Source organism: Entelurus aequoreus, linkage group LG09 (genome assembly GCF_033978785.1).
Source record: "Entelurus aequoreus isolate RoL-2023_Sb linkage group LG09, RoL_Eaeq_v1.1, whole genome shotgun sequence".
In the NCBI taxonomy this organism is placed as follows: Eukaryota; Metazoa; Chordata; class Actinopteri; order Syngnathiformes; family Syngnathidae; genus Entelurus; species Entelurus aequoreus.
This window is the reverse complement of record NC_084739.1, coordinates 18,351,429-18,364,282: the sequence shown is the minus strand read 5'-3', so window position 1 is coordinate 18,364,282 and position 12,854 is coordinate 18,351,429. Positions and strand designations below refer to the sequence as shown.

Sequence of the window (12,854 nt, the reverse complement as noted above, 5' to 3'; positions counted from 1 at the left end):
AACAACAAATAAATCAATTATTACATCTGGCTATGGGTATCAGCTTGCTGAATCACCACATCACTAAACAGAAGAAATATTGGATTAATTTAACGGCCTAATTTACTGATACATCCCTAGTTTGGGTTCTGATAGAGCTGTTAGCAAATAGTCAAAGTCTTCTACTGCAAACCTACATATTGAGCTTTAGAACCATAGTGTTTTATGTAATGTCACTAGCGAGCTACATGAGTTGAGGACAAGTGCAAGTGGCCTCTGTCTATCCTTTGTATACTTGTCAGTGTCAGCTGTAAAGCAGAACTGGTTTGGCAGCCCAAACTGTGAGTACTATCCAGCAACAAAACCAAACATGTTGGTTTATCAGACGACACTCGATAAAATGGACAAGTCTAGACTGTGGGACTGTGAATCAACACAAAATAATGTGTCACAAGGAGTAACATGAAAATCTACTTATTCCACAGTGCTAAGTTTAAATGGGGTTACGATTGTGGACCTCATCCCGGAGGCTTACACTTGAATTTCCATCTGTTTTGCTACACTGTTTTATCACACCAGATTGTGAGAGGTCATTTATTTGACTTTCACACGGTTCAATAAAGGAGTGTCTGCTTGTTGAGCTAATCTCAGTAAAAGTCTAAGGAATTTTACTTTGTTGTGTGGAAAAAAAACTGCTTGCAAAAAGAGGTATGGTATCTCAGTTTTATTATTATGACCCATTTTGTGAGATCTCTTCCTGGTTGTACTACGAGATAAACTTCTTGGACATTTTCCTTTAACATCCATGTTTCTCAAAAAGTAATATCTTATCTCACATAAGTGAGTACAGCCCTCACATTAAATTTTTTTTACAGCATATCTTCTCAGGGAGCTATACCATAGAAATTTGACTTTTGACAAACATTGGTATCTCAACTTGTATTTTGAGATACGAGCTGCTTTTTGTTATGCTTTTGGTTGCGAACATTAATTGGTGTTAGGAGCCTCCCCACCACTAGTTGGCGTAGTGATTGTTAGAATGAACCCCTTACAATACGGCCCAAAACATCCGGTCTTACTCGATAGCAATAGCTTAAGTCGAGAGGTCGACATATTGTAACTTTGTTTTCCAATAATGGTAACGGAGAAAATCTGTGTAAAGGGGAGTCCTAAGAAGAAGCAGCGGAAAATATTTATTGAATTGAAAACATAAATAATTAGAAACATGACCAACCGTGTGGTGAACTTGGGTGTTCTTACTTAAAAACAAACATTCTGATTTTTTTCTACATTTAAAACATTTCCTTGTGGTCCGCATAACATCTAATGGTGGTTCCTTGGTCAAAATTTTGCATCGATTATGTTTACGTTTTTTTAAAGTCGCTTTCTGACCTTCTTTTCAGGATGCACCGTTTTGTGGATGGTCCTATTTACGTGGCTTCACTTCGACAATAACTTCTCCCCGCCATCTTTGTTGTAGTTTTAGCGCGTCCATTGCGAATCTACTAACAGATTAAGGTCGAACTCTACGCTACTTTCTATTAGAAATGGCAACAGCAGAGTATGCTTGTCTATGTTCGGCCATGGGGAGCGGCCGTGCCAGTCACTTGAGGGTTCTAGGTTCGATTTGAGCTTTTGCCATACTAGTCATTCTGATGGGTCGTGGTTTGCGCCTTCCATGGCAGCTTCCGCCATCAGTGTGTGAATGGGTGAATATAATGTATAATGTAATGCGCGTTGGCTAACATTTCAGGTATTGCAAAGCGCTATATATACAGACCATTTACCATTTACCATGTACAAGCCAGTCTGCCCCACAATAAGAATTGGAAGGGCAGTTAACAGCCCCACCGCAATTCAAAGTGGTCGCCTAACAACCTGAAGCTGTACGGATATCAAAATGAGAGAGTTTGGGACAGCTTTAAAGCGGTTCTGACCACACAGTGATTTCATCCAACAGGCGAAAACCTCTCACTGAGTTTTGACTGGCGTGAGGTACGAAATCGTTGAAATAAACAAGTTATAAGTGCCGCAAGCCACTAAAGCATCAACAGCAGTCAGCAGGCTGCAATAGCAACGATGCAGAGTCCCACTTAAAGGAAAAAAAATCCTAGCCCGGGACGTTCAGTCTCACCGAACAAGTTTCTGTAAATAGATTAGAGGCATGATATGAGAATAATGATGGAAAACAACAGAATAATCATGGAAAAACATATGTTGGATAACAACAAAATGATGACGCAAAAAATAGACAAACTATGATCAACTATGAAATCAGATATGGAAAGTCTCCAATCAAATATAGAAGTCTACAATCCCAGAATAACATCTTCAATAGGGAGCTTTGTGACAAAATAAAAAAAAAAATCTCAAATATGAAGTGAAAAATTTCAAGGAGGAACAAACCGCAATGGAGGTCCTGCAACAAGACAACACCGCTCTGAAGAATATTACAGATGAGATGGATTATACTACACGAAAGGATGATAATAAGATAAGATAATCGTGACCCAGTTACGCATCGTTCCCAGATCTTATGCCAGAGCGGTTGACAACAGAGGACAACTGAAAAAAAAAGGATGTCGCTTCAACAGAACAAAGTTGTCTTATTTTTTGTTGCACATGTTGATGGGCTTATAATGCCAATCCGGTTTGGAGCTGAAATATTACAACGGGACATTTGGCTTTGTTATTTTAATTTTTCCTCTCACTTTTTGTTACTTTGCGGAACTTCTCGCTAGCGGGTCGCGAGTAGGGAGGCGATGTTGCTTAATTCCTATGTGTGTAAACGAGCTGTCCTGCTCTTAGCCTACCGAGACAAAGATTGTGGATGACTGAAAAGAGGGCTCACTGCATTCAGTTAATTCTGCTGTTGAATAAACACGTTCAGGTGCTGAGGACACGATACGACCGCATTTTGTTCAGGAGAGAACACACAAATGCTAATACAAATAATAACACAAGGAATGAACAAATTAAAGAGGTGGTTTAACAAAAACAGACAATCTGTGTTTTTCAGTTGAACTAAAATAATGCTATTCGGTAACAGTGGGTGAGAAAGTCAGACCAAAAGTAGTAGTAGACATTAACAAGGTAAAATAAATCAAATGTCTAGCTATAATAATAGATGATAAAATTAACTGGAAATCGCATATAAAATATACACAACATTCGGTGGCAAGAAATAATTCCATAATTTATGAAGCAAAGTATGTTCTGGACCAAAAATCACTCAATTTTCTCTACTGCTCGCTAGTGTTACCATATCAAAGTTATTCTGTAGCAATATGGGGAAATAACTACAAAAGTACCCTTCATTCACTAACCGTGTTACAAAAAAGGTCAGTTAAAAAAATACATAATGTTGACTAACAGGAACATCCATCCATCCATTTTCTACCGCTTGTCCCTTTTTTGGGGTCGCGGGGGGTGCTGGAGCCTATCTCAGCTGCATTCGGACGGAAGGCGGGGTACACCCTGGACAAGTCGCCACCTCATCACAGGGCCAACACAGATAGACAGACAACATTCACACTCACATTCACACACTAGGGCCAATTTAGTGTTGCCAATAAACCTATCATTTGAACCCTTTATTTATCAAATCAAAAATGAAGAAGTTCAACGATATGGTGCATTTGCAAACAGCTTAAAGTATGCATAAAGCTGACTATACTGCTACCTAAGAAGGCCCAACAATTATTCTCAACAAAAGAGGAGAAATATAACCTTAGGGAAACATCTAATTTACAAAATCTGTATGCACATACAATACTTAAAATTGTTGGCATATCAGTATGTGGAATTCAATTATGGAAGGGATTAGGCAAAGAAGTCAAACAATGTACTATTATGATCCAGTTTAGGAAACCGTTCAAACTCAAAGTATTTAAAAAGTACAAGGAAGAAGACTCCTGATAAACATCTTGAACCTTATCGATAAATGAGATCATCTTATTCATCTCATTTTGTGAACCACATTTTATAAACAACTGTTTATTCATTATAACTTTATTGGTTATTGTTTTTTTTTATCTAATTTGTTTGCGTTACATAGGGTTAAGGTACAGGAAGTGAACAAGGATTGCTTAGAAATGGAAAAGGGGTAGGATTAAACAAGCTCTGCTTCTTCCTAATTGTAATGAAAAACTGGAAATTTTGATGTACTATTTGTAAGTGTATGCAAGTTGGAAATCAACTAAAATCATAACTGTAATCCTTTTAGGCCCTCATTTTGGGCAGTTACGCATTTTTTTCGTAATACAATTTATGTAAGGTGTTGCTGTAGTTTATTTACTTCAAATGCTGTCAGCATTTATTTGTTCCAACTTTTTTTTTGTTATACCGGTGTTCCTCAATGTTCCATTTTAGGTCCTCTCTTTTTCATCATTTCAACTTGCCCGTGAGTTCAGTTTAAAAAAACTTGTGAGAGGCTGTCATTTTTGCAGCAAACCCTCAAAACTCCAAGAGTGCTCTCATAGAGATGATCTTTTACTAGCTTTTTTGCAGAAGCTCCTTAAAAACAGCAGAACGCTCCAGCAACTCTGACAAAATAAATAGAATAAAATCAAATGTCTACTGTAGAGTATGGTGGTTCTCTAAAACAGTGATTCTCAAACTGTGGTACGTGTACCACTAGTGGTATGCCAAAGAAGTCTGTAAATATGTACTGTATATGGAGCATCATTGTTGATGATGTTTGTGCATTGTGTGTAATGTTAGAGTGGCCAAAATGTTTAAATATACCGTATTTTCCGGACTATAAGGCGCACTTAAAATCTTTTTTTTTCCTCAAAACTCGACAGTGCGCCTTATAGCTCGGTGCACCTAATAAGTAAGGAATAAGTTTGGTTGAGCTTACCCACCTCAAAGCAATTTTATTTGGCACATGGTGTAATGATAAGTGTGACCAGTAGATGGCAGTTAAACATAAGAGATAAGTGTAGGCTGCATCGTTTGATGTGCTTCAACATACGGGTATTATTATGGTGTGTGTGTATAGACATATTATCTGGCGTTTTGTTCCGCAATATGCTGCTGATCTTTATTTGGGATCTGCATACATCCTGAAAAATTGCGCGTGTTCGCCTTTGTAGTCCTTGGCGGCGTTGAAGTCGATAAGCTTCTTCTTTTTCTCTATCTTCTTGTTATGTGGCATACATCCTTCGCTGTTGCCATTTCTAATATAAAGTAGTGTAAAGTTCTTACTTATATCTGTCAGTAAACTTGCCATGAAAGCGCTAAAACATACCGGTATAATGAGTTTACATTATTCACCCAAGAAACTTTAGTTATAAAAGAGTTCCGGCCGAACGGTTTTTCACGGGACACATTTCCGGTGTTGTTGTTTCCGGATGAGGAGATGCTGCTCCGATCCATCTTTTGACACTTCTTCCACTCCCATCCTTGCACGCTACACCGCTACAACAAACATGACGGGGAGAAGACGCTGTCGAAGGTGAGCCACGTAAATAAGACCGCCCACAAAACGGCGCATCCGGAAGCGAAAGCGGCTTGAAGATGATCTGTAAAACATAATCTATGCAACATTTTGACTAAAGAACCACCATTACATGTTATGTAGACCACAAGGAAGTGTTTTCAATTCAGAAAACAATTATAATAATATGACTCCTTTAATGCACCCTATAATCCGGTGCGCCCTAACCTAACCCTAAACTAACACCCTCCTCGGATTGCTAATAATCCAATGCTAATAATCAAATGTAAACAATCAAATGCAGATACTTTTTTTTCTTATGCCTTCTGATCCCTCTCTCTCTCTCTCTCTCTCTCTCTCTATGTCCACTACTTGCTGTCCATATCCTACCCCCCCCCCCCTACACCCCTGATTGTAAATAATGTAAATAATTCAATGTGATTATCTTGTGTGATGACTGTATTATGATGATAGTATATATGATAGTATATATCTGTATCATGAATCAATGTATGTGGACCCCGACTTAAACAAGTTGAAAAACTTATTCGGGTGTTACCATTTAGTGGTCAATTGTACGGAATATGTACTTCACTGTGCAACCTACTAATAAAAGTCTCAATCAATCAATCAAAAAAGCCTTATATATGAAAAAAGATCAAAAATAGACCTAGTGTATTCTTAGGTGGTACTTGGAGAACGATTTTTGAGAACCACTGCTAAGACTAACAGTGACGGGAGAAGTACGCTCAGGTCCATAACTTTCTGGAAAAGTGGCCCCCACAACAATGTATTTGACTGTCCTTGTCATAAACTGATGCTTACTTCTCCAAAACAAAGAGGACTCCCGTAACACTGACAATATAAATAGACCAAAATTAAAAGTCTACTGTAAACGACGCTGGTTCTCTGAAATATACAAAATAAGACTGACAGTGAAGGGAGAAGTCCGGCCCTAATGTACTTAGTTTCTGGAAATGTTACCTCAGAAATATTTCTAAAGTGAGAAATTAGTTGTCAAAATTGGATCTCGAAATGATCATTCACGCATTCATTTTACCCCGAAAGGGACGAGCGGTAGAAAATGGATGGATGGATGGATGACTATTGCAATTCTCTCTTCACCCTTTTCAACAAGTCAACGCTAAAGAGACTTCAGACTGTACCAAATGTGGCTGCCAGACTTTTGACCGGTGCACCCAGAACAGCCCATATTACCCCCATTGTATCCGGTCTTCATTGGCTTCCAGTTAAATTCCGCATTGAGTTTAAAATTTTAGTCCTGACATTCCGTGCGTTGCATGGTGGGGACCCTCAGTACATCACTGAATTGTTATGCCCCTACTCTTCAGGACGCAGCCTCCAGTCTTCAGGCCAGAGTCTTCTAAAGATCCCGAGAACTCGTTTTAAAACCCGTGGAGATTTGGCATTCCAGGCTATAGCTCCCAGACTCTAGAACAGTGGTTCTTAACCTGGGTTCGATCGAACCCTAGGGGTTCAGTGAGTCGGCCTCAAGGGTTCGGCGGGGTAAATAAAAACTTCTCCCTATCGGCGTATTATGGATACCCCCCAAACAATTTTCCCTCAAATTTTCCATCTGATTTGCAGGTGTGTAATTTGTTGTGAGTTCATGCACTGTGTTTGTGTTGTTCTTTGAACAAGGTGATGTTTATGCACGGTTCATTTTGTGCACCAGTAAAAAAACATAACTTGGTCCTTAATTTGAAAAAAAAAACATTTTATTTTTCACTAAAGAAGGGTTCGGTGAAGGCGCATATGAAACTGGTGGGGTTCGGTACCTCCAACAAGATTAAGAACCACTGCTCTAGAACAATTTGCACCAGTCCCTCCGTGATCTTGACTGTGTTGAAACGTTTAAGAAACACTTGAAAATTTCTCTTTTTAGTAAAGCTTTCAGTCAACTATAATTTTTAATCCACTTTGTATCCTTTTTATGACGTTGCCCCTGTTGTTTTAAATTGAATTGTTGTTTTACTTTACCTATGTTTTGTACAGCGCTTTGTGATTTTATCTGTGAAAAGCGGCTTTCTAAATGAAATTTATTTACTTACTTACTTACCCCCAAAACAAATTAGTTGAATATCCCTGACATAAACGGATGCTTACTTCTCCAAAACAAATGGCTGCTGCTCAATGTGAGATCTTTGTCTGGTTTACAATTTATTTTGCTTCACACGTAGATTTGAGTTGAGTTGAATTTGAGTTTATTTTGAACATGCATGCATACAACATGATACATCACAATTTCCAGTTTCTCTATTCAACATGTTCGAAAAGGAGTAGGAAGAAGCAGAGCTTATTTAATCTTACCCCTTTTCCTTTACATAGCGGTTGCTAAAACTTTTATTCACTTCCTGTTCTCAATTTATTCACAATATACTCCATAAGTAATAACAATAAAAATAAATAAATAAATAAATAATACTTGGTGAAGTAAGTTATATTACATACGGTGATATGAGTAAGATTATCTTGAAAATGAATGGATGGATGAGATAAATTCAGAATGTTTATCATGGTTTTTCTTCTTTGTACTTTGTAAACACTTTAGGTTTGAAGAGTTTTTTTAAGTGGATCATATTAGTACATTGTTTGATTTCTTTGCTTAATCCATTCCATAATTGAATTCCACATACTGATATACTGAAGGTCTTAAGTGTTGTAATCACTCTCCGTCGTCACTTTGTACAAATGTTTTAATTTACATTTTTCTCTAAGATTATATTTCTCCTCTTTTATTGAGAAGGATTGTAGTGTATTCTTGGGTAGTAGATTATAGCTTGCTTTGTGTGTAATTTTAGCTGTTTGCAAATTCACTATGTCGTGGAATTTCAGTATTTTTGATTCAATGATGTGTTGGCCCTGTGATGAGTTGGCGACTTGTCCAGGGTGTACCCTGCCTTCCGCCCGATTGTAGCTGAGATAGGCTTCACCCCAAAAGGGAATAAGCGGTAGAAAATGGATGGATGGATGAATAAAAGGTTTGAATGTTCTCTTTATCCAACATTATGTATTATTCTAACTGGTCTTTTTTGCACTGCCATCAGTTTCTGATTTATTGAATTGTATAACAGTGCAAAATATTGCTCATTTGTTGTGGTCTTTCTTGAACTATTTGGAAAAAAAGACATAAAAATAACTAAAAACTTGTTGAAAAATAAACAAGTGATTAAATTATAAATAAAGATTTCTACACATAGAAGTAATCATTAACTTAAAGTGCCCTCTTTGGGGATTGTAATAGAGATCCATCTGGATTCATGAACTTAATTCTAAACATTTCTTCACAAAAAAATAAATCTTTAACATCAATATTTATGGAACATGTCCACAAAAAAATCTAGCTGTCAACCCTGAATATTGCATTGTTGCATTTCTTTTCACAGTTCTTTTTGACAGACATTTAAAAAAAAATCTCACGTACCCCTTGGCATATTTTCAAGTACCCCCATTTGAAAACCACTGGTCTAGAGGATGTTTTGCTTTATTCATTATTGACGTGTTTCATGCTACATGAAATTTCCAGTTCAATTTTGCTGGCACTTTCAAGCCGGTTTGGGGGTCACTTTCATTGAGAATTACCACGCACGAATTAAAAGTCGCGCTTCTTGTGCAGCAGCAGTGATTAAAACATTGCGAGGCAAATGCACGCAAGTTGACCTGCGAAGTGGTTGTGCGGGGACATTTTCCACCTCCACAGGTTGTTGCTGATCTTGCGTAATGACTGTCCCCAGGTCCTAGCACGTTCTCACGGGATGGATCAGCTCGGCTAACCGGTTGGATGCTCCGTGTCAACTTCTAACACGAACCCAGGCGACCATTTGTGCGGGCGTGTCCGTGGGGATGGGTGGGGAATGAAGGTGTGCGGAAGCGGCGTGTGGCTTACTTACCTTAGGCAGGTCTCGAAGTTGGTTGGCGTCCAGTAAGAGCTCCTCCAAACTCCGTCCGTAGCGGTAAATGTCATCCGGCACGAAGAGCAGCGAGCAGTGGCGTCTATCGATCATTTCCACATGACGGTTGCACCGCCACAGGGGGATACAATGAAACATGACGGGGGAGGTGCGGGTGAATGCCCTACCAGGGTGACAAACGAACAGTCCGAGCCGAGAACGGAATGCAACAGATTGCCACGGAGCGCCAGTTATGGGATTAAAAACACCGGCAACGCGAAACTAGCAGGTGGTTCCAGCCGTAAACAAGTCCAAGGTACCGAGTGTTAGGTGGCGGCCAACATGGGAATCACTCTCCGTCGTCACTTTGCTTAGTTTGAAGGCACCCGCCTCTCATAGCACCGCTTGGCCACCGACCGACGTGGACGTCTCCGCTGTTACTACCTGCACGGAAGCCGGCCTACAGCGCTTGAAAAAACAGAAGCATTGTCGTTTTATTCGCGTCGTTCTTCCCGGAGTTTAATTCCTCTCGCGTCCAGATTCTGACCCGGAACATTCACTCCCTCATTCCAATCCTACGTCATCGCTCCTGGAGGCTCCTCCCATCGTCCCGTGCCGGGTCGCCATGTTGGGGCGGGAGGGTGCGATTGTTGCCCGGACAACCACCGCCTCTGACATTTGTGCGTTTTCACGCATTTGGAAAATGCAAAAGTTACATTTTTGTGGTTGTAATTTAAAACATTAAACACAAAATATTAAAACACACGCCATCAGACTGTACAACTCGGATTGTAAATAATCAAATGTAAATAATCAAATGTAGACACTTTTTCTTATACTTTCTGATCTCTCTCTCTGTGTCAACTACTTGCTGTACATATCCTACCAAGTCAGTCCTACACTGTTCCAATGTCCATTTCTCTGATGATGCAATTGTTCATGACTGAAATGTTGATACCAACCAAACCCCCCCCCCCCCCCCCCCCCTCCATATCCCACACCCCGGATTGTAAATAATGTAAATAATTCAATGTATATACTCTGATGATTATCTTGTGTGATGACTGTATTATGATGATAGTATACATTGGCGTTGTTAGGCCTATTGTAGGGGGGCTCAGGCCCCCCTAAAATGTTCTTAAGCCCCCCTAAATAATTTGGTGTTCATTTTTTTTTTTTTTTTTTTTTTTTACAAATACATGCCGACATATTCATTAAAAAGTGTCCCGAATATGAATTTAAATAAATAATCATATAACCTGTCATTATTCACTCAGTTTCCTCTCACTTCATAGTGTAAGGTAGAGAGCCCCTTTAGTGCGTCGGTATCCAATCCATTCCACTTGTTCATATAGAAAATGCCCACATCACTCAAAATCCAGTCCGCATTTCCTCTGCGACCTTGCTTGCGGAACAAGAACCTTGTGTCTACAATTGTAAATAATTTAGTTTTTAAGTTTTGTGTTTCTTGTATAATCTATATAAAGCCTATTGTTAAATTAATGGAAAAAAAACATAATTAAATATATTTGTTTTATTGTATTGTTACATTAATAGCTGTTGTATTATTATAGGATGGCTTGTTAAACATTTCCTAGGATTTTCAGAGGGTGGAAAAACCAAGACATTTAATATAAAATATAAAATGAATAAATACATAAAAAGAAAAAGAAAAAAAATGATTAAAAGCCATCGTCCCGGGGAGCATTTAATTTTGTCCTGTGCATTTTTTTTACCGTCCTCGGGACGACGGGACTACGTTAATATCAAGCCCTGGAAGTTAAATTTTATTGTTTGCATTATTTGTTTCAGCATTGCACTTTGAAGATGGTCCCTCAGCTCTTTGACAGCTTTGGATCTTTTTCAGATCTTTCTTATTTACAGTATATATAAACGTTTCTCATTTCTATTCAGACTTTCATATATATTTAATTTCCTTAACGGCTTGCCATAATATATTTATATAAATATATTATATACAAGCCAAATTATCCCTATCCAGATATTACTTTAATTCAAGTAATTAAGTAATATTTCCAGGGCTTGAATTTACAACCATTTTAGTCACATATGTGCCCAAAATGTAATCTGTGCAACTTCAAAATATTTGGGAACAAACAATTATTGTATTGTGAGCTAAAGGGGTGGCATTAGCCTCTATGTTGTGAATGAATAACATAGAGGCTAATGCCATGACTTTCATTGTGTTTCAGTGTATCTTGAAGGATCATGCAAGTAATTGTTTCTTGTTGATGCTGTAAACAAAATGTCACTGTGCAAACCCATGTTTGTTGTTGTACTGAACACAGATTGAAAATAAACCGACTGAAATAATAATAATAACAATGATTAATTTCTAAGTCTTTGTTAGCTGTTTGTGAAGTTTTGTGCTCGTGCGCTACGTTCGCTCGCATCCTGTGCATCCCCTGGGGGCTAAGCCCCCCCTGTCCTTAAAAGCTAGTGACGCCCCTGATAGTATATATCTGATAGTATATATCTGTATCATGAATCGATTTAAGTGGACCCCGATTTAAACAAGTTGAAAAACTTATTCGGGTGTTACCATTTAGTGGTCAATTGTACGGAATATGTACTTCACTGTGCAATCTACTAATGAAAGTTTCAATCAATCAATCAATCCTCGCTGGGGGGTGTACTAGGATGACAGGGGGATGCCAAACAATAACAATACTGAAATAAACTGCAACAAAAAACAGTGCAATTACCAGTGCAATACTTTTTCATAACATGGTCAATACTGCGGGCAGCACAGTGGGACAGGGGTTAGTGCATGTGCCTCACAATACGAAGGTCCTGGGTAGTCCTGAGTTCAATCCCGGAGTGTGGAGTTTGCATGTTCTCCCCGTGACTGTGTGGGCTTCCTCCCACCTCCAAAGACATGCACCTGGGGATAGGTTGATTGGCAACACTAAATTGGCCCAAGTGCAGTGGTTCTAAATCAAATCAAATCAAATCAACTTTATTTATAAAGCACATTTAAAATTTACCACAGGGGTAGCCAAAGTGCTGTACAATGGGCAGGTTAAAAATAATACGAGAACCGAGCAAACACAACACAACACAAACAGAACACGATAAAAAATAAATAAATAAGATATAAAAACATAAAAACATAAAAACAGGTTCACAGCAGGTGTATTATGGGGCGCCATTGCAGGATGGATATCACTCAGTGTTAAAAGCCATGGAATAAAAGTATGTTTTTAAGAGAGATTTAAAAACAGGAAGAGAGGAGGCTTGTCTAACACTCAGAGGTAGGTCGTTCCAGAGCTTGGGAGCAGCAGCAGCGAAAGCTCTAAACCTTGTAGGAGGTACTGAACCCCACCAGTTTCATATGCTTATTCACCAAACCCTTCTTTAGTGAAAAATAAAATGTTTTTTTTCTTAATTTAATGTTAATTTATAAATATTAATCATGAAATTATGTTATTATATTAAAGAAATACTAATAAAGATATATTTTACAAACAGAAAGTTACAGGAATGTACACATGATCCCATGT

At 38.5% G+C, this 12,854-nt stretch overlaps 1 protein-coding gene across 2 annotated transcripts in view; it reads right to left on the bottom strand.

The window, feature by feature from the left end:
• lrrc1 (leucine rich repeat containing 1) overlaps positions 1-9,948 on the bottom strand; it is a 65,622-nt gene extending 55,674 nt beyond the window's left edge. Inside the window, exon 1 of one of the 2 annotated variants that reach the window (XM_062058265.1) lies at positions 9,331-9,948. In XM_062058265.1, coding sequence (XP_061914249.1) covers positions 9,331-9,489 — 159 coding nt within the window. In that variant the 5' untranslated portion in view covers positions 9,490-9,948. The remainder of the gene's footprint in view (positions 1-9,330) is intronic. The other variant, XM_062058264.1, reaches the window with a different exon arrangement.
• Positions 9,949-12,854: the final 2,906 nt, after the last annotated feature.